The following is a 24,728-nucleotide window of genomic DNA, read 5'->3' on the forward strand; positions in this document are numbered from 1 at the left end:
TGAAACACAGAACAAATTAGAACACTATCAACGCTACAATATTATAAAACTGTGTATTAGTTTCTAATAGTTAGCGACAGGAATTCATCCAATCTTTTGATCGACTACATGAACAAAATCAGTGCAGATACCTAGTATAGCAAAACAGTTCCAAATTGTCTTACTCCTTACTTCTCGCCAACCATCAGTGACAAAAATCACTGTTTTGAACACAAACACATGCAACTGACACGATTTAAAAACTGTTCACTCCAAGTATGGTTTAGTGTCTAATGGCTACCGAAGTATATACAACTGATGACAGCTCAAAACTGTTCAGCAACAGTCTCCTGTCCCAAATAGACAAAGAAAATCCTGGCTATTTTCTCAACTAGTTTTTGTTCTTTAAGAGCTGTCCCAAATAAGCGGCTGCTGGTGTATTAGCCAGAATCCACTGTACATGAAACATGCTAGGTAATTTAAAGAAACTGAGGGGACTTGAAGTCCATGACCACAAACTCTTAAAGCAATCAGGGAAGGTGGTTAACAAAGAACTAATAGTTGAGGCAAAGAATGCAAGAGAAAGATGTTCATGTTATAAACATCTAAAATTATTTGTTAGCACTCTTCTTGTGGCCTATATCCTGCTCCAGACAGCTCTCTATAAGAAGGATGTGATACTACCAAAGAAGGTATAGAAGAGATTAACAGTTAGAAGAATCTTAACTTGCACAGTATGGATCTAATGAGATAGGAAGTAAATTAATTTCATCCATTTTTGGCCAGGCTGGACTGACTTGTCTCCTCCTATGCTAAAATTGTCTATGATTGTACAGATCTTTGCTCTCTAAGGGAACAAAGGACAATGCTAGAGGTGCAACCAGAGTGACAGATAGAAAAGAGAAACTATAACTAAGAAAATTAAGACAAGATTTCAAACTGTAAAATGCTTCTGTTGCTTTTCAAGTAGTACTATTTTAAGCTTGGCCTTCCTGAGCAGCCTGCGGCTAAACATTCCTGTCCATCTGTGCCCATCACTCTAGCTAAAGAAAAAAGTTGCATCAGCAGGATTAAAATCATGTCAATGTAACTATTTCTGAAAAGTAAATTTAATTTTAAAAACAAAATCAAAGAAAATTAAGAACACATTTATCTGCATGTACAGGTATTTCTGAAAAAGTTCTTTGTTCTATCCTTCCTTATTTAAAGCACACTTTCTTAAAAAACGACTCCCATTTTTGTACATTCAAAACAGCAAAACAATTCTGCATCTATCTAGCAAGAAAGGTTTGTGCAATATTGTTACAAATGTTTGCACAATTTATCAACATCCATCTGGGACTATATCAGCCCTTTGGTAAGCCATGCATGGGTGCAAAGTTCTGAGACTGTCAACTAGTCAAGAGAAAATAACAAGTAGAAACTGCAAATATAAAGGTGGCAACATATGATCACCACAAGGATTGAAGACAGTTGATAGAGTTGTAGAATACAATAGAGGAATATTTGTTGAGCAAACACAATATAAATACATATCTTGCAAGTCTACAAAATTCTATACAAATCTTTGATATAGTTATATCATCAACATTTGAACTTGAGTACCTCAAAGATATCCATAATTTATAACATTTAATTGTGTATCTATATTATATACATAGAAATCCTTCAGTTAGTAATCAATGGAACGCATCATTCTTCTAACTGATTCAAATTCAGTACAAGACAGCAGGGAAGAATGATTTCTTTGGTTTTACCCCTTATATTCTCCTCTTCTCATTAATTCAGTGGGTATAATCTCAAATGGCACTTGGGAGAGGTACTACCATTAACTCACCAAAGTGAAATATGCACTTACATTTATAAAGTACCTCATCATGTCCTCAAAGTGCTTTATATTCAGTAAAGTACTTCTGAACTGCAGCTAATGTTATTCAAGCAGTCATTCTACAGTGCAAACCATCAAGTAGCAGAATAGGGAATTAAAAGGGGGGGGGTTGCAATCATAGCTGAAATTAAAACCTTCCACCTAATATCTGTGCTTACAAATTTTCCAGCAGCATTAATGGATACAAAAAAGCAGAAATCCTGCAGATTTTTCTATTGACACCGAAGCTAACAGGAGATCCTCTGAAGCCTAACTAGCTCCTCACGAGTACGGTTGATCCCCATGTTACAGCATTTCAGTTACGAAAATCTGCCCTTACAGAATTCACAAATCAATATCCTAAAATTTGAGATATGGAATAAAATTTGCTTTCACTGAACTTGTATGGGAATAAAAGTAAACATATTTTTCCCAAGAAAAACGGAAGAATGACTGTGTTTCTTGACACGTGCAGATGATGTGGCTTCACATTACAGACAATCATGACACAGCTTTTTTTATAAGAATGCCAGCCCTCACCCCCTCACGATAATATGGGGAGTGAGGGGAGCATTGTATAAGTTGCTAAACCAAAGGTTTAGATTTTAGGATATTTCCATGCTTCAGAAGCAATCTCTCCTTACAAAATAGTACTTCAATATTATTGACACTGCAAAGTAATTTCAAGTGCAATTATATAAATTATGTCTCACAACTATACCCATTATGAAACTAATGATAAAACTGGCTGCACTGTGGTGTGCATCAATGCAGTAAAAGAACTCTTAAAAATTGGGAGTTTAAAATGCTATGCTACTGCCTCCCCTCTATGGAAATTGTGGCAGTACTGCTTCAAGATCTATAGAACTCTGCAGTGCAGTACAGAAATAACCTCACAGGATTCAAGCACATTTTAATCAGAAAGCTTCTTCACTGAAACAGTTTATTTGCTGGTCCACGAACCTACACTGGCTCTATATTGTTGAGGCAGAACCCTCATCAAATCCGTAAGACATTACCACTGGCTCTGCCCCAGAATAACGGACTGAAAAACGTGGATTTCTAACCCAGTACTCACCTGTAATACAGGGTAAGGATATTCCATACAGTAGACACTGAACATGCTTACAAGTTGCTGTAGGACACTCGAATTAAGGAGAATCAGGGCAGTATGGCTGGGGTGAGAGTGAATTGGTCTATCCGTCAATGGTGAACAGCTGTTTAAGGATTTGTGATGCACACAGTGCAGGCCTTCAGCAACATGAGGAGGGGAGGTTTTCTGCCCGGTAACGTTTTCAGCTGTTGCAATCAAACTTCTGCAGATTAACCCTCAAATCCTGGCCCTGAAGACTGGGTCTGTTTGTAGAGAAGGCATCTGTTTTCCCCACCCAAGAACCTTTTTTTTAAAGGAACCAATGTGTCTGTATAGTAATAGACATGAACAGGTGCACACTTGTCACTTTAGTTCAAACCGGCGTCACTTTTTACAAGCCAAAGCTGCAATGTCTTTCAAGAGGGCATTCTAATCAGTTTCATACATTATATTTTACTGGTATAGCAGCTTAGAAAAATACAGCTTATTTTGATGAATTTCTTTGTGACAGTATAGCTTGAAAAGTTACAAGAACTGCAAACGTACTTAGCCAGAGGGTTAACTTTTGAAACTAAATTTCTATTTTTTTTTTTCAAAGCAAGCTCTTTCACATCGTTAAAACAGAGTGCTTCTGGATAGCATATTTGCTGGGATAACCCTAAACATCACTAAATTTTAATTAGTGTGAAATGCAAATGCCTTTCTAGTGAATACAGTCTTGCATGTATTAAAGTAAATATCTTCTAAAATCAAATGTATCTTTTGCAGTCTGCATCTGCCACAAAATGAGGTTCGGTAGATCTATTTCTGTCCTGAAGTCAGCCATTTTAGGTCCAAGCCTCACTTGGGAGGAAAAGCACAATCTTGGTAAACACTTCTGTGCAACTCTGAGGAAGCCTTTGGGAACAAGTTGTTAAACTGAGACATCACCATTGCCTTGTCATGTGGGCAATAAAGATTCCATGGCATTAACACGAAAAGAAACAATAAATAGGAACTAATACCACAACAAAAAAATTTCAATCAACATCACTAAATTTGATCTGGTCTTTTTCTTGTGGCTTTTTATACTAACTTGTCCACAATGTGGCTGACGCATTTTCTTAACTACAAACTGAGTACACCTCAAAAAATGCAAAATGCCCAACAAGGATGTGCCACCAATATGAGCATTATCAGAAGTGCCATTTCTTTCTTAGTTGCTTGCAAAATCTCAGGAACATTAATTTTAATTCAAAGTATATCTCAGATCAACAGGCAAAGTACAAGTGAGAAAGAAAGCATCAATGAACAAAGTTATAATACAATTCTGAGATGAATTTGTGCTGGAACACTGAAGGTGGGATGAAACCTTCTATAGTAATATGACAAATACCCATAATTCTGGACAATTCATTCTCCTGTAGCATTTACAAAAGTTCTTGCAATACATTAGCTGTAGAGTGTTATGAAACATACCAGGTATTATACAAGAAAGCAAGAAAATAGTGCCTTTTAAAACTTGTTGCAAAATGTTTCCTACCCCGTCCCCCCACCAGTAAAATGGGTCAAGTATGTGGAAGAGACTTGTATTGGATACTTAACAGATTTCATCTGTTAATACGGTACAAAATTTGAATGAATGGACCCAAAGTAAGACTTTTTAATTTCCCTAACCTAGTTGGAGGTGAGATCAGAGTGGAGAACTGAGAGATTATTTTTTCATCTTGATCTGACTAACTGTAACCTTAAATCAGAGATGGCAAGGATACTTGACCCAAATTGGCAAAATGTCCTCTGTAAATATTTAGATTCTCCCTCTCGTGGCTGAACTAATAATCAAGTAAAATCTACCACGAACTGGAGGTGGTATCAGATGAGTCCCACAGAGGTGTTATACCCCACCCTTTCAGCACTTGAATGCCCCATCCCTGTGGCACTTAATGAACCAGCAAAAGTAATAACAATGAGCTCTCCAACACCTGGAGGTTCCCTCACTCCAAATTACTGACCTCCTTGTTCTTGCACAAGTTAAACGTTTGGATAGTTACAGTAGTAGTTTTGGAGCTAGTAGCAAGTCTGGTCCTCACCTCCCAATGCCTTACACTCTTATTTTGCTAATCAAATCTCTAACCCTTGAATAATCTAAAACTCAAATTTCTTATAATTTTCACAAACATTGCTCGTCAAACTAGGGACTACCTTCTCAAGAAATGCCATCATCTTGATGAAATTTGAAATCTGCTATGTCACATGAAGCATACATCTTAAATAACTAGTAAGCTGCATCCAGTTAGCATCGTTCTCACCAGAGAACTGCTGTGATACTTCATGACGCTTCTAGAAAATTCCAGCCATCCTTTGCTTGATATTTTTACCCTCGTGCTCTGAATAATTATTCAGAGCAGTTTCTCATAATATCCATCTTCACCACCGATGATAAATGCTGACTATAGTAATCACAGGAGAGATACAGGGACTGGTGGATACAATTCTCCTTTCCAAGCTTTCTTCTAGCCTGCAGGAAGGCACTCCACCACCTTTGATCTACAATACACTAAACACAATGCAAGCCGTGCAGTGATTAAGTATGGTCTGCTTACTTGATGTTCAAGTACTCAGCATCTTCCAAATTTAGTTTTTCCAATCTTGAAAAAACAAATACTTGATCCAGTTTTCTGTCATTTTGCAAATACATATTTTGTGATGCTCTGCAGAAATGGAAAAATCCAGCAGGCAGTTTATCTGGGTGTTTACCATTCCGTACAGTTACAATGAAGTCACTAGATAGCAGACCATTTATATACAAATTCAAAATCAAAATGCCTTCATCTTAGCTCGCAGCATGACATATGTTAGCCAGCACGGCAGGTTGGCTGCACGCCAGGGATTTTCTACTTCTCCAATAACAGATGAACCACTATCAGAGCTCACACAACAGCTGCCTTATGCCAGCATCATCTCCCGGCCCGTTGCTGACTGTAATCCAGTGCCTTCTGATTTAATACTGTAATTACTTCTAATGTTGTACAGAAGAGATAAGTGTTCGGTATCTGTTCACTCTGAACAGAAAGATGACAAAAATCCCCACAATCTTATTAAGTGCTGGATTGCATATATATAATTTCCTGATCAAATCTTGCAAAAAAGAGACAAACCAAATATACAAAGACTTTGTTGAGATAACAAAGAAAATGCAATACAGCATTAACCAACCTACATTGATAAAAATATTTAGTTTCAAAGTAAAAGTTTAACTTAATTCTGAGAGCACTTCATACACACTTATTCCACACTCACTTGGACAAAACCTTGAACCATGATTACCTGAAATTGGATTCATCTTTCTTTTCCTCATCCAAATAATAAATGCTCTTTGGATCCAAATTTCAATAGAATAGGCACATAAATATTTTATTCCACAGCAAGGAGAATTCATTACAGCCACAAATTAATGATGGCAGATATTTATTCACCGCGTTGAAGATTGACTCTATAATTACCTATTTAGGAAGCGAATACTCACTGCCTTCAGAAGATCATGTAAATCAAGTTCAAATTCAGAACTACTGAAAACTATGAAAACTACATAGATTTAAACATGGAAGAACTGAATATTCAGCTCTTTAATAATCAAATGAAATGTAAAGTGAACTTTTATCTTTAAATCACAAATCTCTTATCCTGGCTTATCAATATTTGTGGATTACATCATAGTGTACTAGAAACACAGTTCACTTAGCAGTCCACAAACAGAAGAGCAGCAGTGAATTACCACACTAGGCTAATAATACAAGTGCAGGAAGGAAAAATAATGAGAATCACCAAGATTCTCCTCACATTTAAACCTACATACAGTACAATTCCCCTAATTCACTTCCTCTACTTTCTTCCCTTCTCCACCTTCATCTTTAGAAATGATGCATGGGACAGTTCATCAAGATGTCAATTGTTTTTATACTTTGTTCAAATGGATGTTCTTCTCAGGCCAGCTCCATCAAGTCATTGACCAAGTTATTTTATTCCATTTTCTAACATGTTAATATGTTTATTCAGCAGAATTCACTGAATACTGAACAAGAACAGAAACATGGGACAAGTCATGCCAAACTGTCTCAAAGAGGGTGACAAATCTCTGAAATTCTCTGCCTTGGTGGGTGGTGGAAACTAGTTCATTATAAGTACTTAAAGTGGAGTTAGATAAATTTTTGACAGATTGAAGGCTTAAAGGTGGATAAAAGCCCAAGACCTGACAACAAGGATACAAAGCTGCTAAGGGAGGCAAAAGAGGAGATTGTCAGGCCTTGTAGAGATGTTTATACCTTCACTTGTCACAGATGAATAACTGAAGAACAGTAAATGTAGTTTCCTTATAAATGAAGGATAATAGGAATAATCTGGATAATTAAAGATCTATGAGTCAAAGATCAGCAGCAGGGAACTTACCTGAAAAATATTCTACATTTGAAAAGGCAGCGATTCAAAGATACTCAGTATGATCATTCTTTTTTGGATAGGGTGGTGGGAAGATGCTGTCTGACCAATTTGATTTTTTCAAAAAGATGAAATGTATTGACGATGGTCTAGCATTTGATATATTTTACGTTGATTTCCGTAAGGCCATTGACCAGATCTCACATGGAAAGCTAGTTCAAAAGGTTAGAGTTCATGGGATTCATGACAAGTTGGCAAAATGGACCTAAAATTAGCTTACTAATACAGAGAGAGGGTGATGACGGATAGCTGTTTTTGTGACTGGAAATGTATCAGCTGATATTCTACTAATAACAGTGTCATTTGGAACTCTGCATTTGTGCTGTGCCTAGCCACCAATTCACAAGAGTAGAGAAAGTAGAGTTTGTCTTTGTCAGCAAGGAAGAGATGTTACCACCAATCCATAGCGACTGTGGTCTTCCAATGAGGAAGTCAAGAATCCAATTGCAGTGGGAGGTACAAAGGTCCAGGCTTTGAGCCTTGTTGATTAGTGCTAAGGGGATGATAGTTTTGAATGCTGAGCTGTAATCAATAACAACCTGATGTAGATTTTACTGTTGTCCAAGTGGAGAGCCATTAAGATTGCATCTGCTGTACGCCTCTTGTGGTGTTAGGCAAATTGCAGTAGGTCCAGTCCTTTGTTCTGAAAGGAGTTAATTATAGCCACGATCAACCTCTCCAAAGTATTTCATCACAGTAGATATGAGTGCTACCAGGCAATAGTCACTGAGATGGCTCACCCTGCTCTTCTTGGGCATCAATCATACTGGTGCCCTTTTGAAGCTACCTTTAACAGCGGCAGTAAGAACTTGAAGATGTCCTTAAACACTCCTTTATGTTGGTTGGCCTAGGTTTTCTGTACACTACCAGATACACCACTGAGGCCTGATGCCTTGCAAGGGTTCACCCTCTTGAAGGATATTCCCATGTTGTCCTCCCAAACAGAGATTATAGAGTTGCTAGATGCTGTAGGGATTTGCACAGGTGTAGTCTTAATCTCCCTTTCAAAGTGTGCATAAAATACGTTGAGCACATCAGAGCAAAACATTGCCAATTATGCTGTGAGGTTTTGCTTTATAGGGAGCAATGGCATACAAACCATGCCACAGCTAATGTGAATCTGAATGTGTTTTGTAGTTTCACACAGAATTATTTTTCTCTGCACTCATGATGGCCTTCCATTGGATGCACCTGGACTTGCTATAGGGTACTGGATCACAGGCCATAAATGCCACAAATCTAGCCTGCAACAGATGGATCTCCTGATTTACGTATGGCTTCTGGTTTAGTTACATGTAGTTAAGTTCTTAAAAACATACACTCACCTATGCAGGCCTAGATGAGGTCAGTGAATATTGTGGCATATTCATTTAGATCCAAAGATGCATCCCTGGATATGGTCATGCCCACCCATTCAAACTGTCCTGCAAGTGCTCTTCCACCTTTCTTGACCATACGTGTGCACCAGTACAGCATTCCTCAGTCTCTGCCAAAATGCCAGGAGTACAAGTAGAGCCAGGTGATCCAACTTGCCAAAATGCCAGTGTGGTATGGCACAGTAAACAGACCTGGTGGTGTAACAGATCAAGTGTGTTGGCTCCTCTGGTACCACAGGTGATACGTTGATCTAGTTTCTTATAGACTTCTTTAAAGTTAGCCTGGTTGAAATCCCCTGCAATGATCAGTAAGGCACCCATAACTGTTGAGCATGGTGCTCAGCTTCCTCCAGTGTCAGCTTGATATTACCTAGGGGTGGGATGTACACTTCAACCAGAATGATGATGGAGAACTCCCTTGTAGATATAACAGATGACACATGATTGCCACATGTTACAGGTCAGGAAGCAGGACTGAGACAGAACTGCTACATCTGTGCACCAAGCAATCATGAAGCAAACAGATGCACAATGGACTGAAAGGCCTGCTTCTACATGGTAGGACTGAGAAAAATAGGAACTAAATTTAATAAATCTGTTAATCCACTAGTCAAAAAATAGATGTGAAGGCTTTCAAAAAGCTATAGTTTATACTAGATGCATTGATCCCTAAAGTGGTGTAGCAAGCAATTTGGTTACCCATTACCTTTAAAGCTAATAATCTCTGCCCAAGGTAGCCTTGTACACCATGAAAACAAGACCACCTTGCTTCCCACCCGCCCCCCCAATCCATAGAGTCTGTATACACTTTCCACTTCCTAAAGAAGGCAGCTATTATTAAAGAACCCCACCCCCTTTCCCAGACATTGATCTTTCTCTCTCGATGAGTTTCTATCTTGTTGTTACAAGTCTTTCTCTGTAACAGTATTATTACACGTTTCGTTAATGCTTTTCCTTTTGTAGTTCATGTTTAAGGGATCTACAACTTATGTTCTCAAAATTATTTATTACTTACTTATTGTTATGATTTTTTTGTATTTTGCAGTTTGCAGGTATACAAGATATTAAGAGGAATAGATAGAGTGGACAGCCAGCACCTCTTCCCAAGGCACACTGCTCAATACAAGAGGACATGGCTTTAAGGTAAGGACAGAAAAATTCAAGGGGGATATTAGAGGAAGGTTTTTTATTCAGAGTGGTTGGTGCGTGGAATGCACTGCCTGAGTCAGTGCCTGAGGCAGATACACTAGTGAAATTTAAGACACTACTAGACAGGTATATGGAGGAATTTAAGGTGGAGGGTTATATGGGGGGGGCAGGGTTTAAGGGTCGGCACAACATTGTGGGCCGAATGGCCTGTACTGTGCTGTATTGTTCTTTGTCTTCTTTTGCTGTAACTATAAATCTTATTGTAACTATGGGGTTAGTAGAGAAACAAAAATATAAAATAAAAAGGCGCCAAGAATAGATATCGGACATGTTGGAGCTCATGCAATATCCTTGGTCCACCATTCAATTTCCTCCAAATTCCACGACCCTCGGACTGGGATCAACCCGTGATGGTCTACCAGAGCGCTTCCTGCACGTCCTCCCTCTTTGCTTCTCCTCGCCAAACTTTCCGTGCACCAACCCCGATTCCCACACATACAGACAGAATAACAAGACTCCCATTGGCTAGTCCCCCCATTATCAATAGTTATAACCCAAACATTTCAACTACAGAGAACATTACCTCATAGTTAACATTACGGAGAAGCCATTTCATTATAACACTTCAGAGAAACCATTTTATAATTAGCAGTTAACATTACAGTTATTACTGAGAACCCTACATTCTACCCTCACCAAATTTAGTCATGCCCTCATGACATACAGATAATTCGCCAACTCTCCTGCAAAACACAGAGCCCAATCCAAGTGCAGAAGGCAGTGACATAACTCCCCAAAACAGTAGAGATCATACCCTGCTCCCCAGGCCAGCTTCTCCGGAGGGTTCCTAATCCTCTGAGACCTCCATACCCTTTCTTCTAGCTCCTTCGGCTCAGCCATTACTGGAAACACTTTGGGGCTACCTGGCAGAATCTCCTGTGATATGTCACTCATACCCCTCTGCAACTCGGATCCCCCTGCCTCGGGTTTGGGCTCGACAGTCTGGCTGCACTCCCTGTTGCACACCAATAGCCCCCCTCACCTCACCTGACGAAGTGAGAGAAGGGCCTGGAGTCTCCTCCTCCATCGTGGAGAAGTTAACGAACAGCAGCATGTACCACACATCCAAATCATCATCCTCCGAATCTGAATCTGGGCCCAGCCAGGCTCTTCCATTGCCCCTCACTTCACTCCAAGTCGGGTTCCAGGTCTACCTACACCTCTTGTCCCAGAGGCAACAGGTGGTTCCGATGAAGAAACTTGACAGGCCCCTTCCCATCCTTGGGCCTCACCAGGAAAACTTGTGCTTTCTAGGTAAACCCAAATTCCTTATGAGAACTCGGTCTCTTGGCAGGAGTTGGGAGAACTTCACTTTCTGGTCATACCTCCTCTTATTTCCCCAATTCTGTTTGGCGGCTGCCACTCTCGTCAATTCGTACGCCCTTTTCAGCTCTCTCCTCATATCAGACACATACTTCAGATAATGCTTTGCACTCACGTCAGTCCTGAAACAGTGGTCAATGGGCAACCTCACCTCGAGCCCAAACATCAGATAATAGGGCAAATACCCAGTAGCTTCATTGTGTGTACAGCTGTAACAGTGAACCAGGAATATGTTGACTCCATCTCTGCTCTTTTTGCTGATCTCCAGAGTCCCGAGTGCGTCTAGCAATGTCCGATTAAACCTCTCAGGTTGGGGATTGCCCTGCGGATGACAGGGCACGGTCCTTGATTTCTCAACTCCCAGCATGCCCAGTAACTCATAGAGAGCTTACCCTCAAAATCCTGTCCCTGGTCACTATGTATCCGCCGGGGAAGGCCATAATGCAGAAAATACTTCTTCCATAACACTTTGCCACCGTAGTCGCCCTCTGGTCCTTGGTAGGAAAAGCCTGAGCATATCTAGTGTAGTGCTCCGTGATGGCCAAAACATTCACTGTGTTGCTGGCATCGGGTTCTATGGACAGAAAATCCATACACACCAGGTCCAGGGGCCCCGCACTCTGCAAGTGTGACAGAGGAGCGGCCTGCACAGGCAGAGTCTTCTGGTGTATGCAGCGAATGCATGACTTGCAGTACTCTTCCACCCCCGACTTCATATGGGGTCAGTAAAACCTGTCTTTGAGCAATCCCTAGGTCTTCTCTACCCCCAAATGTCCAGAATCAACATGCAGTGACTTCAACGCAATCTTTCGCTACTTTTCAGGCAGGCCCAACTGCCAACACCGAGGTCGGTCCGAGGGTGACGTTACTCGGTATAAAATCTTTTTCCTCAACTTCAACTGAGGCCATTCCCTCAGTAATGGAGGCACTGAAACATGTTTCATCTTCTCTGCCCATGCTATATCCCCCTTTTCCACCGTGTACCAAACAGTGCCAATGCCCGGGTCATCTCACCGAGCAGCTGCCACTTCCCCAGGACTTAATTTCAGCAGCTGCTTGGTCTTCAGACTGGGGGTAGGGAGTCATCAGAAGCCCCCAATGGGTCCACTGCGCAGTCCGGCCTCTCCTTTTCCTTGGCCTCCACGGTGATAGCAAACTATCACATGGCCTTCACCCCAGGGACAGGAACGCTCTCCCACTCCTCATCCCTCTCCAGTTCCTTATGCATCCGTTGGGGCAAAGCGTCAGCATCAACATTCCTGCTTCCCGACCAGTACTTCAGGCTGAAATCATATACCAACAAGGCTGCCAACCACCTGTAGCATCCAGTTTCGCCAAGGTCAGGATGTAAGTGAGTGGGCTGTTGTCTGTCCACACCTCAAACTTGGCCCCGTAGAGATAGGCACTCAGCTTATCCACCACCACCCATTTCAACACATTGATGTAGCTATGCTTTTAAACCTGTATGGCTGGCACATAAAACAGCTTTACACGGCATCTTCATACATGTCACAATAATAAACCGATTACCAATCAGCAGACAATAAAGGCAACCTTATGTTATTAATTTTACAAGAGCATAAAAGTTATAATAAAATACTAACCCTAACCCTACAAAGCAAGGAGGCTGAGTGGCCTCTTTCCATTAAATTCACATCTGATGCCTCCTTATTTAAAATAATCTGCTGTTGTCATTGACAATGGATCTGGCTGACCGTGCACTGCGAATGCAACATGTGAATCAGTCTCTAAATTCAAAATATTAAATATCGTGCTGCAAAGTAGATGGAGTGCATCCCACAATTCTAAAACGTTCAGTAAATTTATTTGTTTACATCCAAACATTTTAATAGTCATTCATCTTACTGCAGTGGAAAATGGCTTACAACTTAATAACTAAGCTTTAAATTACCCCAAGGAAATGAAAAACATTTGATAAATGCAAATTTGACTAAATTCATTATCTAAATAACAAACACTAGGTTCTTCAAATGAAAGGCACGCTACCTATTTTCAGGTTTCTGTAAGCTACTGGAAATTGCATCACAAAGTTGCATAAAATAGTCCTTCACCTCCATTTCTGTTATTGTGATTAAGTGCCTTATTTGCAGTCTGCGATTGCAGAAGACTGTCTAATGGTGCAAATACAATTCCCAATTTGGGTCGAATGCAGCTAATGTTTACTTTCTTGTAATTCTTCGGGGGGGGCTTAAAATAAAACATTTGATTCATTTGGCACCTTGGTATTTCTGTTGTGCAAATGTGCTGGCAGAAGCACAAAGTAGGAAAGATCGATGAACTTGTCTTGCTTGAATCAGCCAATGGAATCAGAGTCAAGAGTTACCATAACAGACTGTCATACTTGGCAGATCTTTCCCTTAAATGTACTACATTATGGTTAATTGCACAATAAGGACGTACCCTTGAATCCAAAAATACTCTTAAAGTACAAGCAAAAAAAAAACCACACCAGTTAAATTTATACACAGGACAATAACCGGGTCTCAAAGCCATCAGTTGAAATGTTCAATAGGTCTTAAAAAGACAATGGAAACAAACAGTGTTGTCTAACGATAACACTTAGGCAGATAGGTTATTACATACTGTATATACAATTTGCAAAATTTTCCCAAACTGCAATCAGCTTTATTGTGCATGTGCTACATCCCTAGTCTGCCCACACAAGAAAATATATTCCTAAAGTAACAATCATAATAATTTCCTTAATTAACAGGGATGTGTAGAGAAAACAATATTCAATATTTAAGTATTAAGTACCCAGGTTTTGGATATTCCTAATTTCCATCATGCATATGAGAGTAAATGGCATTAACATATCTTTCATGAGTTAAAATTATTTTAATTGCACGAGGACAAGACCTTTATTAACTATTTCTTATCAAGATATTGAAAGCAAAACAGAACACAGCTAAATTTAATAAAAAGCTTGGCCAATTGGAACAGGTATGTTTGTTAAGTTCTATGATATTTCAAAGCTACTGCATCTTGTCTGCAAGCTTGAAAGATCAGTGACACATTACCTTTAAATTGGTTGTACCAAGCTCAACTTAGCCAGTTAATAACTCATAGGCAGATCATGTGTCTTGCAATAATTGTGCTTGTTACTATTCTGACCAATTTATTAATATATTTATTGAAGTAACACGAATCAAATTTCCAGGCATTCTGGAATAACCCTTAAATTTACTCATAATACGCAAGTAGCAGAGACTAGATAAACTGGGATAGTGGATTGTTAATTCATTGTAGGAGGTTACCCTTAGCTAATCCAAAAGCCTGACAGTATACAAACTTCAACTAAAGTACTCCATGTTAGGATTTTGGGATATAATTAGTCCAGTCCTCCCAAATCCCCTACTTAGTATGGAGTCAGCAGCAAGAATATGTTATAAATAGACCTCACAGAGGCAGGACCTTGGTGTGATTTATTTAACATGACAAGCCATGTGAGTTTAAACCAACCAGGTTATTAAAAAAATCTATACAATGAACAAATACTCCACAGATAAGTGCTCTTTGGAGCTTAAAGCAAATTACCAGATGAAAGACCATGGAAGTTTATTTACAGATCTTGTGGCAGTATAGATAGTGACCTGCAAACAACTTGACCAGGCATGCAAGCTCATAGCACTAGTATTTCTTACAAAACAAGGTCAAATATAAGCACCTGGTAAAATAAACAATGGTAGTAGCAATTATCTGGTTACAATCTAACATCATAAACAAAACTGTTGAATTTTGTAGGATTATGAAAATCATATGATCCATACAATTATTCACCAACCCCTTCCCCCCACCCACCCAGGTTGTCAACAGTTTATATAAAACAGTAAATACAATTTTTAAAGACTCCAAGTCTTTCAGTAGGTTTGATAGTCCTGAGTTCAGTAAGCTTATAACTATATTTCTACTTATTTATCTAATGTAGATAGTTTCACAATGCGCTTCAAAGTTCAAACTATCAGTTTTCCTACATGTCATTGTACCTGCTGTCATTCTTCAGTAAGCACACTTAACATCTTGCACAAAAACACAATCTTACACAATTACACTTTCATTTAAGCTTGGTCCCCTCTTCATTATGGATAATCCAAATTCAGAAGACTCATCAAGCCTGTTAGAAGATGACATGCCTCGCATTTCTTTTGAAATAAAAATGTTCTCCTTTTGATAACAGCTTTCCATGCAAGATTGGTTTGTGAATCCTGAAATTGCTTGCATAGTGCTGCTCAAATGAACATTTTCTTATTTATAGTATAGGATCTATACGTGTTCTTTTGTAACGTGCACTGCCCAAAATGGGATTGTGTTACTCTTCAACAATACACTTAAATGGACAAATCAAAGGATTTATCAGTAGTGTAAAAAATTGTCTTGACATATGACTTAACCTCATGTAAAGCTTACCGGCTAACATCACGTATTCAGTGATGAACATGACATTATAATTTACATTTTGTTATTATGTTATTGATAGGCCATACAAATTTACATACAGGCTGCTTCCAGGTAACAAATGAGCTCCAATTTTAACAGATGTGAAGTCAGAATCAACCCCCATACGACTGCAATGGACAGCTTCTAAAGCACACAAGACTGAATGAGTGAGGATTTTGTTTGCCCTCAGCAAGTAGTCACTGTGCTTCACCAGTGCCATCCTAAACTAGAATTAACTGGTAATGAATTAGTCAACTAAAGTGAATGCAAAAGATCTAAGGTTCTTAATGAGAACATTACCAGACAATATGGCAGTTAATTAATGAAGCGTTAAATATTGGATAAACATCGTGAAGGAAACTGTTAATAAGGAATACAATTTTTAAAACTAGCCCAGGATACTAGAAGCTAATCAAAACCATCGATATTGATTGCAGACAGGGGTTCAAACCTGGGGTCCATGGACCCTTCTGTTAATGGCAAGATGAACCCCTGAGGGAGAAGACTGTCTCTAGAATGTGTTTTTAGTGTACATAGGATAGCACATTTAATGTATCATATATTCATTTTAATATAGCTTTTGACCAAATCCCACATGGCAGATTTATCAGATTAGTGAAAACCACCAAGAACTAAAGGACAGTGAAGAAATAGATCTAGACTTGGCTCTGTGGCAGAAACAAAGGGTAGCCTTAAATGCAGAAAGCATAATTAAGATGTTTGTAGATGATACTATAGATCACACTGCCAATTTTTGCAAGGAGAAAGTATTGATTGGAAGATGTTGCTGATAGACTAGTAATAAGGTAGTCAGTCAGAATAGGATTTATTTCAGACACCGGCATGTGTCTGAAATTTGTTAACACAGCAGCAGCCATTCAGTGCAATGCATAATATAGAAAGAAAAATAAATAAATTATAGTATATGTATACTGAATACATTAAAAATTGTGGAAAAACAGAAATATATATTAAAAAAAGTGAGGCAGTGTTCACAGGTCAATGTCCATTTTGGAATCGGATGGCAGAGGGGAAGAAGCTGTTCCTGAATCACTGAGTGTGTGCCTTCAAGCTTCTGTACCTCCTACCTGATGGTAACAGTGAGAAAAGGGCATGCCCTGGGTGCTGGGGGTCCTTAATAATGGACACTGCCTGTCTGAGACATCACTCCTTGAAGATGCCCTGGGTACTTTGCAGGCTAGTACCCAAGATGGAACCAACTAAATTTATAACCCTCTGTAGCTTCTTTCTGTTCTGTGCAGTAGCAACCCTCCCCCCATACCAGACAGTGATGCAGCTTGTCAGTATGCTCTCCATGCTACATCTATATAAGTTTTTGAGTGTCTTTGTTGACATCTCTTCAAACTCCTAATGAAGTATAGTCGCTGTCTTGCCTTTCTTTATAACTACATCGATATGTTGGGATCAAGTTAGGTCCTCAGAGATCTTGACACCCAGGAACTTGAAACTGCTCACACTCTCCACTTCTTATCTTTCTAAGAGGATTGGTATGTGTTCCTTCATCTTACCCTCCCTGAAGTCCACAAACAGCTCTTTTGTCTTACTGATGTTGGGTTCAAGGTTGTTGCTGTGATACCACTCCAGTAGTTGGCATATCTCACTCCTGTACGCCCCCTCATCTGCATCTGAGATTCTATCAACAATGGTTGTATCATCAGCAAATTTATAGGCAGTATTTGAGCTATGCCTAGCCGCAGTCATGGGTGTAGACAGAGCAGAGCAGTGGGCTAAGCACACACCCCTAAGGTGCACCACTGTTGATAATCAGCAAGAAGGAGATATTAGAACATAAGAACAAATAGGAGCAGTAGGCCATCCGGCCCATCGAGCCTGCCCCGCTATTCAATAAGATCACAGATGATCTGTCTGTAAACTCAGCTCCATCTACCTGCCTTTTCTTCATAACTCTTAATTCCCCATCTATGTAAAAACCTGTTTCTTAAAAATATTTAGTGAAGAAGCCTGAACTGCTTCCCTGGGCAGAGAACTCCTCAGATTCACCACCCTCTGGGAAAAAACAGTTTCTCCTCATCTCGGTCCTAAATCTTCGCCCCTGAATCTTGAGGCAATGTCTCCTAGTTCTAGTCTCACCTAAAAATGGAAACAACTTTCCTACTTCTATCTTATCTATTCCTTTCAAAATTTTGTATCTTTCTGCAAGATCCCCTCTCATTCTTCTGAACTCCAGAGAGTATAGTCCCAGGCAACTCAATATCTCCTCATAGGTTAACCCCTTCATCTCTGAGATCAACCTGGTAAACTTCCTCTGCACTGCCTCCAAAGCCAGTCCCATTCCCATTCTGATATGTCTATCCATGGACTCCTCTACTGTCAAGATGAAGTCACACTCAGGTTTGAGGAACTACACCTTATATTCCGTCTAGGTAGCCTCCAGCCTGATGGCAGGAACACTGATTTCTCTAACTTCCGTTAATGCCCCCCTCCCCTTCTTACCCCATCCCTTATTTATTTACTTCCCCCTTTTTTCTCTCTGTCCCTCTCACAATCACTCCTTGTCTGTTCTCCATCTCCCTCTGGTGCAACCCTCCCCATTTCTCTCTCCCTAGGTCTCCCGTCCCATGATCCTTTCCCTTCTCCAGCTGTGTATTCTTTTTGCCAATCAACTTTTCAACTCTTGGGGGGACATCACGTGATGACGTAGGATCGAGACGCAGGGACCCAGCTCTCCCGTAAAAAGTTAATAAATTAATGTTTAAATGAAGAAAAGTTAGTCAATACTTTCTAAAAGTTACTTATAAATGACTCCGGACTGTGTCAAGCTATGCCTCAAGGAAGGAAGATGAAGAAAACTAATACCGGGAAGACTACGCAAGTTGGAACAAGAACAAGGCCCACGTCTACCGAGGAACCGCGGTCTCAGGTACATTATATCACCGGCGATACGGAACAGGAGATTGTGGCAACACTGGCCACTTCCAAAGGAAAAAACCATCGTGAACTGCGCAAACGGGAGCAACAAGAACTACAAAGCCCAGCTACCACTGCAACTGAAAGTGATAGCGAATCGGAGGGAGAGTCAAATCTCTCGGAAGGATCAGCTGAAGAAGGAGGTAAAAGTCCTTCTAGAAATATAGAAAAGACTTTGAGGCAAATAATGCGTAAATTAGACACATTAAAAGTAATTAAAAATAATCAAAAAATACTCGAAAAAAAATGACCAATATGGAGATTATGCTTGATAAAATGACAAAGAGACAGGAAAAAATGGAAAAAAGAATTACGGACTTGGAAACTACAACGGAAGACATGGTTGAAAGAATGGACAAAATGGAAAAGGAAAATACTGCTTGGACATCAGAAAGAAAACAATTTATGGAAAAAATTGATAAGCTTGAAAATCTCAGTAGACGAAACAATATTAAAATTGTTGGACTTAAAGAAGATATAGAAGGAGAAGATCCAATAAATTTTTTTCAAAAATGGATTCCTGAAAAATTGGAAATGGAAAGAGAAACTCCAATTGAGATTGAAAGGGTGCATAGATCTTTAAGGTCAAGACCTCGAGCTGATCAAAACCCACGATCAATTTTGATAAAATGCTTACGATACCAAGACAAAGAAAAGATCCTGAAGGCCGCTGCCCAAAGTGCCAAAAATAGAAACGGGCCACTGATGATAGCAGGGAAACCAATTCTTTTTTATCCTGATATAAGTTACAACCTGTTGAAGAGAAAGAAGGAATTTAACCCAGCGAAAAAAGCCTTATGGGAAAAGGGTTATAAATTTACAATGCGTCATCCAGCAACACTGATAATTTTTTTGGAGGACGGAAAAAATTTTTTTTCCGATTATCGAAAAGCGGAGGAGTTTGTACAAGAACTTCCATCTATTCGCTAATTACACATAGAGGCTTCCAAACGTAATGGATTAAAGATGAAGATAGACCCAAGGAACAGAAGTGATGGACATTTATGGATATTATAGAAGAGAAAAGCAAAATTTTAGAAATACTAAATGAGAATAGTATTTTTTTTTCTCTCTTCTTATACATATTCTTTTTTATGTTGCGGGGGGGCTGGGAGGCTGTGGATCGGTTACTGCAGGATTCACGTGTGTAATCATGGCGGTTGCCATGACCCGTACAGCAGAGGGGGGTAATGTTGTGTCTTTTTTCCACAACATTAGTAGGGGGGTATTTTTTTTTTCCTTTATATTTTAATTTTTTTCTATCTTTTTGCCTGGATGATTGATGGAGACACACATAGCAACATGGAGATTTTTATAAAGATTTCCCAGGATACCACGAAAGTGGAAAGATTAGGTATTATTATAGATTGGAGTAATATAATAAAAAAAATAATGACTAATCTACTAAATTTTTTAAGTTTTAATGTTAATGGGCTTAATGGGCCAGTAAAAAGAAAAAGAATTTTAACATATATTTAAAAAAAATGAGAACTCCGTGGAGCATGTGGGGATCTTCCAACATCCAGGCATTCCCTTTTTTTTTCTTTCTTATTTTTTTAATAGGGATGTTAGGGAGGAGGGGTTAAGGGGAGGGGGGCTGGGTAACACTTTTTTTTTCATGCACATTTATTCTGTAACTATTTGAAAACAATAAAAAAAAGTTTAAAAAAAAACTTTTCAACTCTTAGCTTCATCCCACTCCCTCCTGTCTTTTCCTATCATTTCGGATCTCCCCCTCCCCCTCTCAAATCTCTTACTGTCTCTTCTTTCAGTTAGTCCTGACGGAGGGTCTCGGTCCGAAACCTTGACTGTACTTCTTCCTATAGATGCTGTCTGGCCTGCTGTGTTCCACCAGCATTTTGTGTGTGTTGCTTGAATAATTTCCAGCATCTGCAGATTTCCTCGTTTATATCCTTCCTCAAGTATGGAGACCAGAACTGCACACAGTACTCCAGGTGCGGCCTCACCAGTACCCTGTATAGTTACAGCATGACCTCCCTGCTCTTGAATTCAATCCCTCTAGCAATGGAGGCCAACATTCTGTTTGCTTTCTTAATAACCTGTTGTACCTGCAAGCCAATTTTTTGCGATTCATGCACAAGCACTCCCAAGTCCCTCTGCACAACAGCATGCTGCAACCTTTCACCATTTAAATAAGAATCTGCCCTTCTATTATTCCTTCCAAAGTGGATGATCTCACATTTACCAAAGTTGTATCCCATCTGCCAGACCTTGGTCCACTCACTTAACCTCTCCACATCCTTTGTATAATTTGCTTTTCCACTTAGTTTAGTGTCATCAGTAAATTTTGCTAAGCTACACTCAGTCCCCTCTTACAAATCATCAGTGTAAATGGTAAACAGCTGCGGGCCCAGCACCGACCCCTATGGCACCCCACTCACCACTGAATGCCAAGTGGAGAAACACCGATTTATACCAACTCTCTGCCTTCTACTGGTTAACCAATCCACTATCCATGCCAATACACTTCCTCCAACTCCATGCATCCGTATCTTATAAATAAGTCTTTTGTGTGGCAATTTAATGAACGCCTTCTGGAAATCCAAGAATACGACATCAACCTGTTCCCCTCTATCCACTGCACTCATAAAGTCCTCAAAGAACTCCAGTAAGTTTGTTAAATAGGACATGCCCTTTCTGAATCCATGCTGCATCTGTCTGATGGAATCATTCCTTTCTAAATATTTCGCTATTTCTTCCTTAATGACAGCTTCAAGCATTTTCCCGACTACAGATGTTAAGCTAACTGGCCTATAGTCGACAGTCTTTTGCCAACTTCCTTTTTTAAAAAGTGGCATGACTTTTGCTGTCTTCCAATCAGCCAGGACCTGCCCAGAGTTTGGAGAGTTTTGATAAGTGATTACCAACGCGTCTACTATAACCTCTACCAATTCTTTCAGCACCCTGGATGCATACCACCAGGACCTGGGGATTTATCTACCTTCAGGCCCTCTAGTTTGCTCATCACTATCACTTTAGTGACAGTGATTTTATCGAGGTCTTCACCTCCCAGTTCGTCCATAACATCCTTCTTTGGCATATTAGATGTGTCCTCCACCGTGAAGATTGACACAAAATAGTCAATAGCCTCAGCCATTTCCTTATCACCCAATATCAATTTCCCCTTTTTGTCTTCCAAGTTACCTACGTTGACTTTAGCCACCCTCTTCCACTTCATATATTTATAAAAACTTTTGCTATTTGTTTTTATATTTTGTGCTAATTTACTTTCATACTCTATCTTCCCTTTCCTTATTTCTTGTTTAGCTGTTCTCTGTTGCTTTTTAAAGTTTTCCCAATCCTCCAGTCTCCTATTACTCTTTGTGACTTTGTACACATGAGCTTTTAATCTGATACTGTCTTTTATTTCCTTAGTTATCCAAGGCTGGCTCTCCCCCACACTTACTGTTCTTACTTTGGACTGGAATATACTTCTGTTGAGCACTGTTGAGAAAAATCTCTTTGAATGTATTCCACTGTTCCTCAACTGACCTACCAAATAGCCTGTGCTGTAGCGGTGTGCTACACGCAGTGCTAAAATAACGACACGGAGTCGGTAAACTGCAATTAAAGATTTTATTCGAACTTCACAGCCTTGCTTTAAAGCCTCCCTCATCCCGCCCTCCCCGGACGCGGATGCTCTAAGGGACACGTACTCACAAACCCCCGCAGGCTTTTTTCCTTTGTTGCAGACCTGGCCTTTGTGCCTGCGCGCTGGCTATTTGTGAGCCGGTTCGAGTGCGCTAGGAAGTGGGTCGCCACAGTGCTCCCAATCCACATTAGCCAACCCTCATCCCGTTGTAGTGTCCCTTGTTCGAGCATAATACAGTACACTAGTTTTAGATCTAACTATTTCATCCTCCATCTGTATGCGAAATTTAATCATACTATGATCAGTCTTTCCTAGAGGATCTCTGACTACAAGATTATTAATCTCACCTGTCTCATTGCGCAGGAGTAGATCTAAGATAGCATTTTCCCTTGTAGGTTTACTAACATGCTGCTCAAGAAAGCCATCACGAATGCATCCTATGAAGTCCTCCTCAAGACTTCCTTGACCAACCTGATTTACCCAATCTATGAGGAAGTTAAAATCCCCCATGACAACTGCCGTTCTGTTCTTACAAGCCTCAGTTATTTCTTGGTTAATCACCCCTGCCACTGCAATATTTTTATTATGTGGCCTATAGACAACATCCACCTGTGATTTTTTTCCCTTTACTATTCTTAATCTCTACCCAGATGGGCTCAACATTCTGCTCCATAGATATATTGTCTCTCACAATCGCCCTGATTTCATCCCTAATCAAGAGCGCCACCCCACCTCCTCTGCCTTCCTGCCTAACTTTCCGTATTACCTGATACCCTTGGATATTTAATTCCCAGTCATCTCCATCTTGCAACCAGGTTTCTGTAATGGCCACTAAATCATATGCCTTGGTACTGATCTGTGTCACAAGTTCCCTAACCTTGCTTCTAATATTATGGGCATTTAGATAAGGTGAACTTATACTCATTGTCCTTTTAGAATCTAGTGACCTATGCGATTTTTGCTTTTTAATTTTATGCACACTACTCTTACATTTTTCTTCACTCACTCTAGCTTTGGTTTCTGCATCACTTCCCTGTTCTTTTCTGTGTGGGTTCCCCTCCCCCTACCATATTAGTTTAAAGCCTCCACAACAGCACTAGCAAACACTCTCCCTAGGACATTTATCCCAGCCCTGCCCAGATGTAGACTGTCCGGACGGTACTGGTCCCACCTTCGCCAGAAGCAGTTCCAATGCCCCACGAATCTGAAACACTCCCTCCTACACCACTGCTCAAGCCACATATTCTAGCTATCCTGCTATTCCAACTCTGGCTAGCATGTGGCACCGGTAATAATCCTGAAATGATTCCTTTGAGGTCCTACTCTTTAATTTAACTCCGAGCTCCCTAAATTCAGCTTGTAGGACCTCATCCTGCTTTCTTCCTATATCGTTAGCACCCACATGCACCACGACAGCTGGCTGCTCACCCTCCCCTTTCAGAATGCCCTGCAGACTCTCCGAGACATCTCTGACCCTTGTACCCAGGAGGCAACGCACCATATGGGAGTCCCGTCTGTGGCCACAGAAGCTCCTCTCTATTCCTCTTACCTTGGAATCCCCTACCACAACAGCTCTGCCACACTTTCTCTTGCCCTCATGCGCAGCAGAGCCACCCACGGTGCCATGATCCTGGCTACTGCTGCCTTCACCTTATCAGCCATCTCCCCTAACAGACTCCAAAGCGGTATATCTGTTTTGGAGGGAGATGACCGCAAAAGACTCCTGTACTACCTTCCTGCGACTACTCTTCCTGTTGGTCATCCATTCCCCATCTTTCCTTAGATCCTTAAACTTGGTGTGACCAACTCACCGAATGTGCTATCCACAACATTCTCTGCATCTCGGATGCTCCAAAGTGAATCCATGCTCAGCTCCAGTGCTGCCATGCGGTCTATCAGGAGCTGCAGCTGGACACACTTCCTGCACATGTAGTCTTCAGGGACACTGTCAGTCTTCCTGAGTTCCCACATGTCACAGGAGGAGTATGGCATGGGTCTACGCTCACCTGCCATGTCAGAGCAACGAATGTTAGCGGAGAGGACCACGGGAGAAAGGAAAGAGCCCGCTGGGGAAGTTGAAGACTTATCTGTGAATCTCTGCGAATCAGTTCTTCGCCGAAGCCCCGTTTGACCCTAAGCCCTCTCACTCTGCTGCCCGCTGTATATGGTGGACTTCTTTTTAAACTCTTCCCGCTCTCTACTGGCTGACGTCAATCGCCTGCGCCGTCTTGTCTCTCTTTACGGAGTAGTAAAATGCCTTCTCTCCAAAAATCTCTTCAGACATTCCTCTCGCAGCCTTCTTGCTTCGAATATTATCACCAATCCACAAAGATTGTGGTCTTAGGCAGTCAAGGATCCAATTGCAGAGGGAGGTACAGAGTTCTGTAA

The 24,728-nt window shown here is 40.4% G+C and overlaps 1 protein-coding gene across 16 annotated transcripts in view; it reads right to left on the reverse strand.

The window, feature by feature from the left end:
• The window catches only part of LOC140719458 (RNA binding protein fox-1 homolog 1-like), a 267,927-nt gene that overhangs the window by 128,670 nt on the left and 114,529 nt on the right, over positions 1–24,728 (reverse strand). Inside the window, exon 1 of one of the 16 annotated variants that reach the window (XM_073034147.1) lies at positions 2,925–3,218. The exons of the other annotated variants lie outside the window; for them this stretch is intronic. Coding sequence (XP_072890248.1) covers positions 2,925–2,969 — 45 coding nt within the window. The 5' untranslated portion in view covers positions 2,970–3,218. Of the gene's footprint in view, positions 1–2,924; positions 3,219–24,728 lie in introns of those variants that run through there. 16 annotated transcript variants of the gene reach the window in all.

This window comes from Hemitrygon akajei, chromosome 31 (assembly GCF_048418815.1).
Source record: "Hemitrygon akajei chromosome 31, sHemAka1.3, whole genome shotgun sequence".
In the NCBI taxonomy this organism is placed as follows: Eukaryota; Metazoa; Chordata; class Chondrichthyes; order Myliobatiformes; family Dasyatidae; genus Hemitrygon; species Hemitrygon akajei.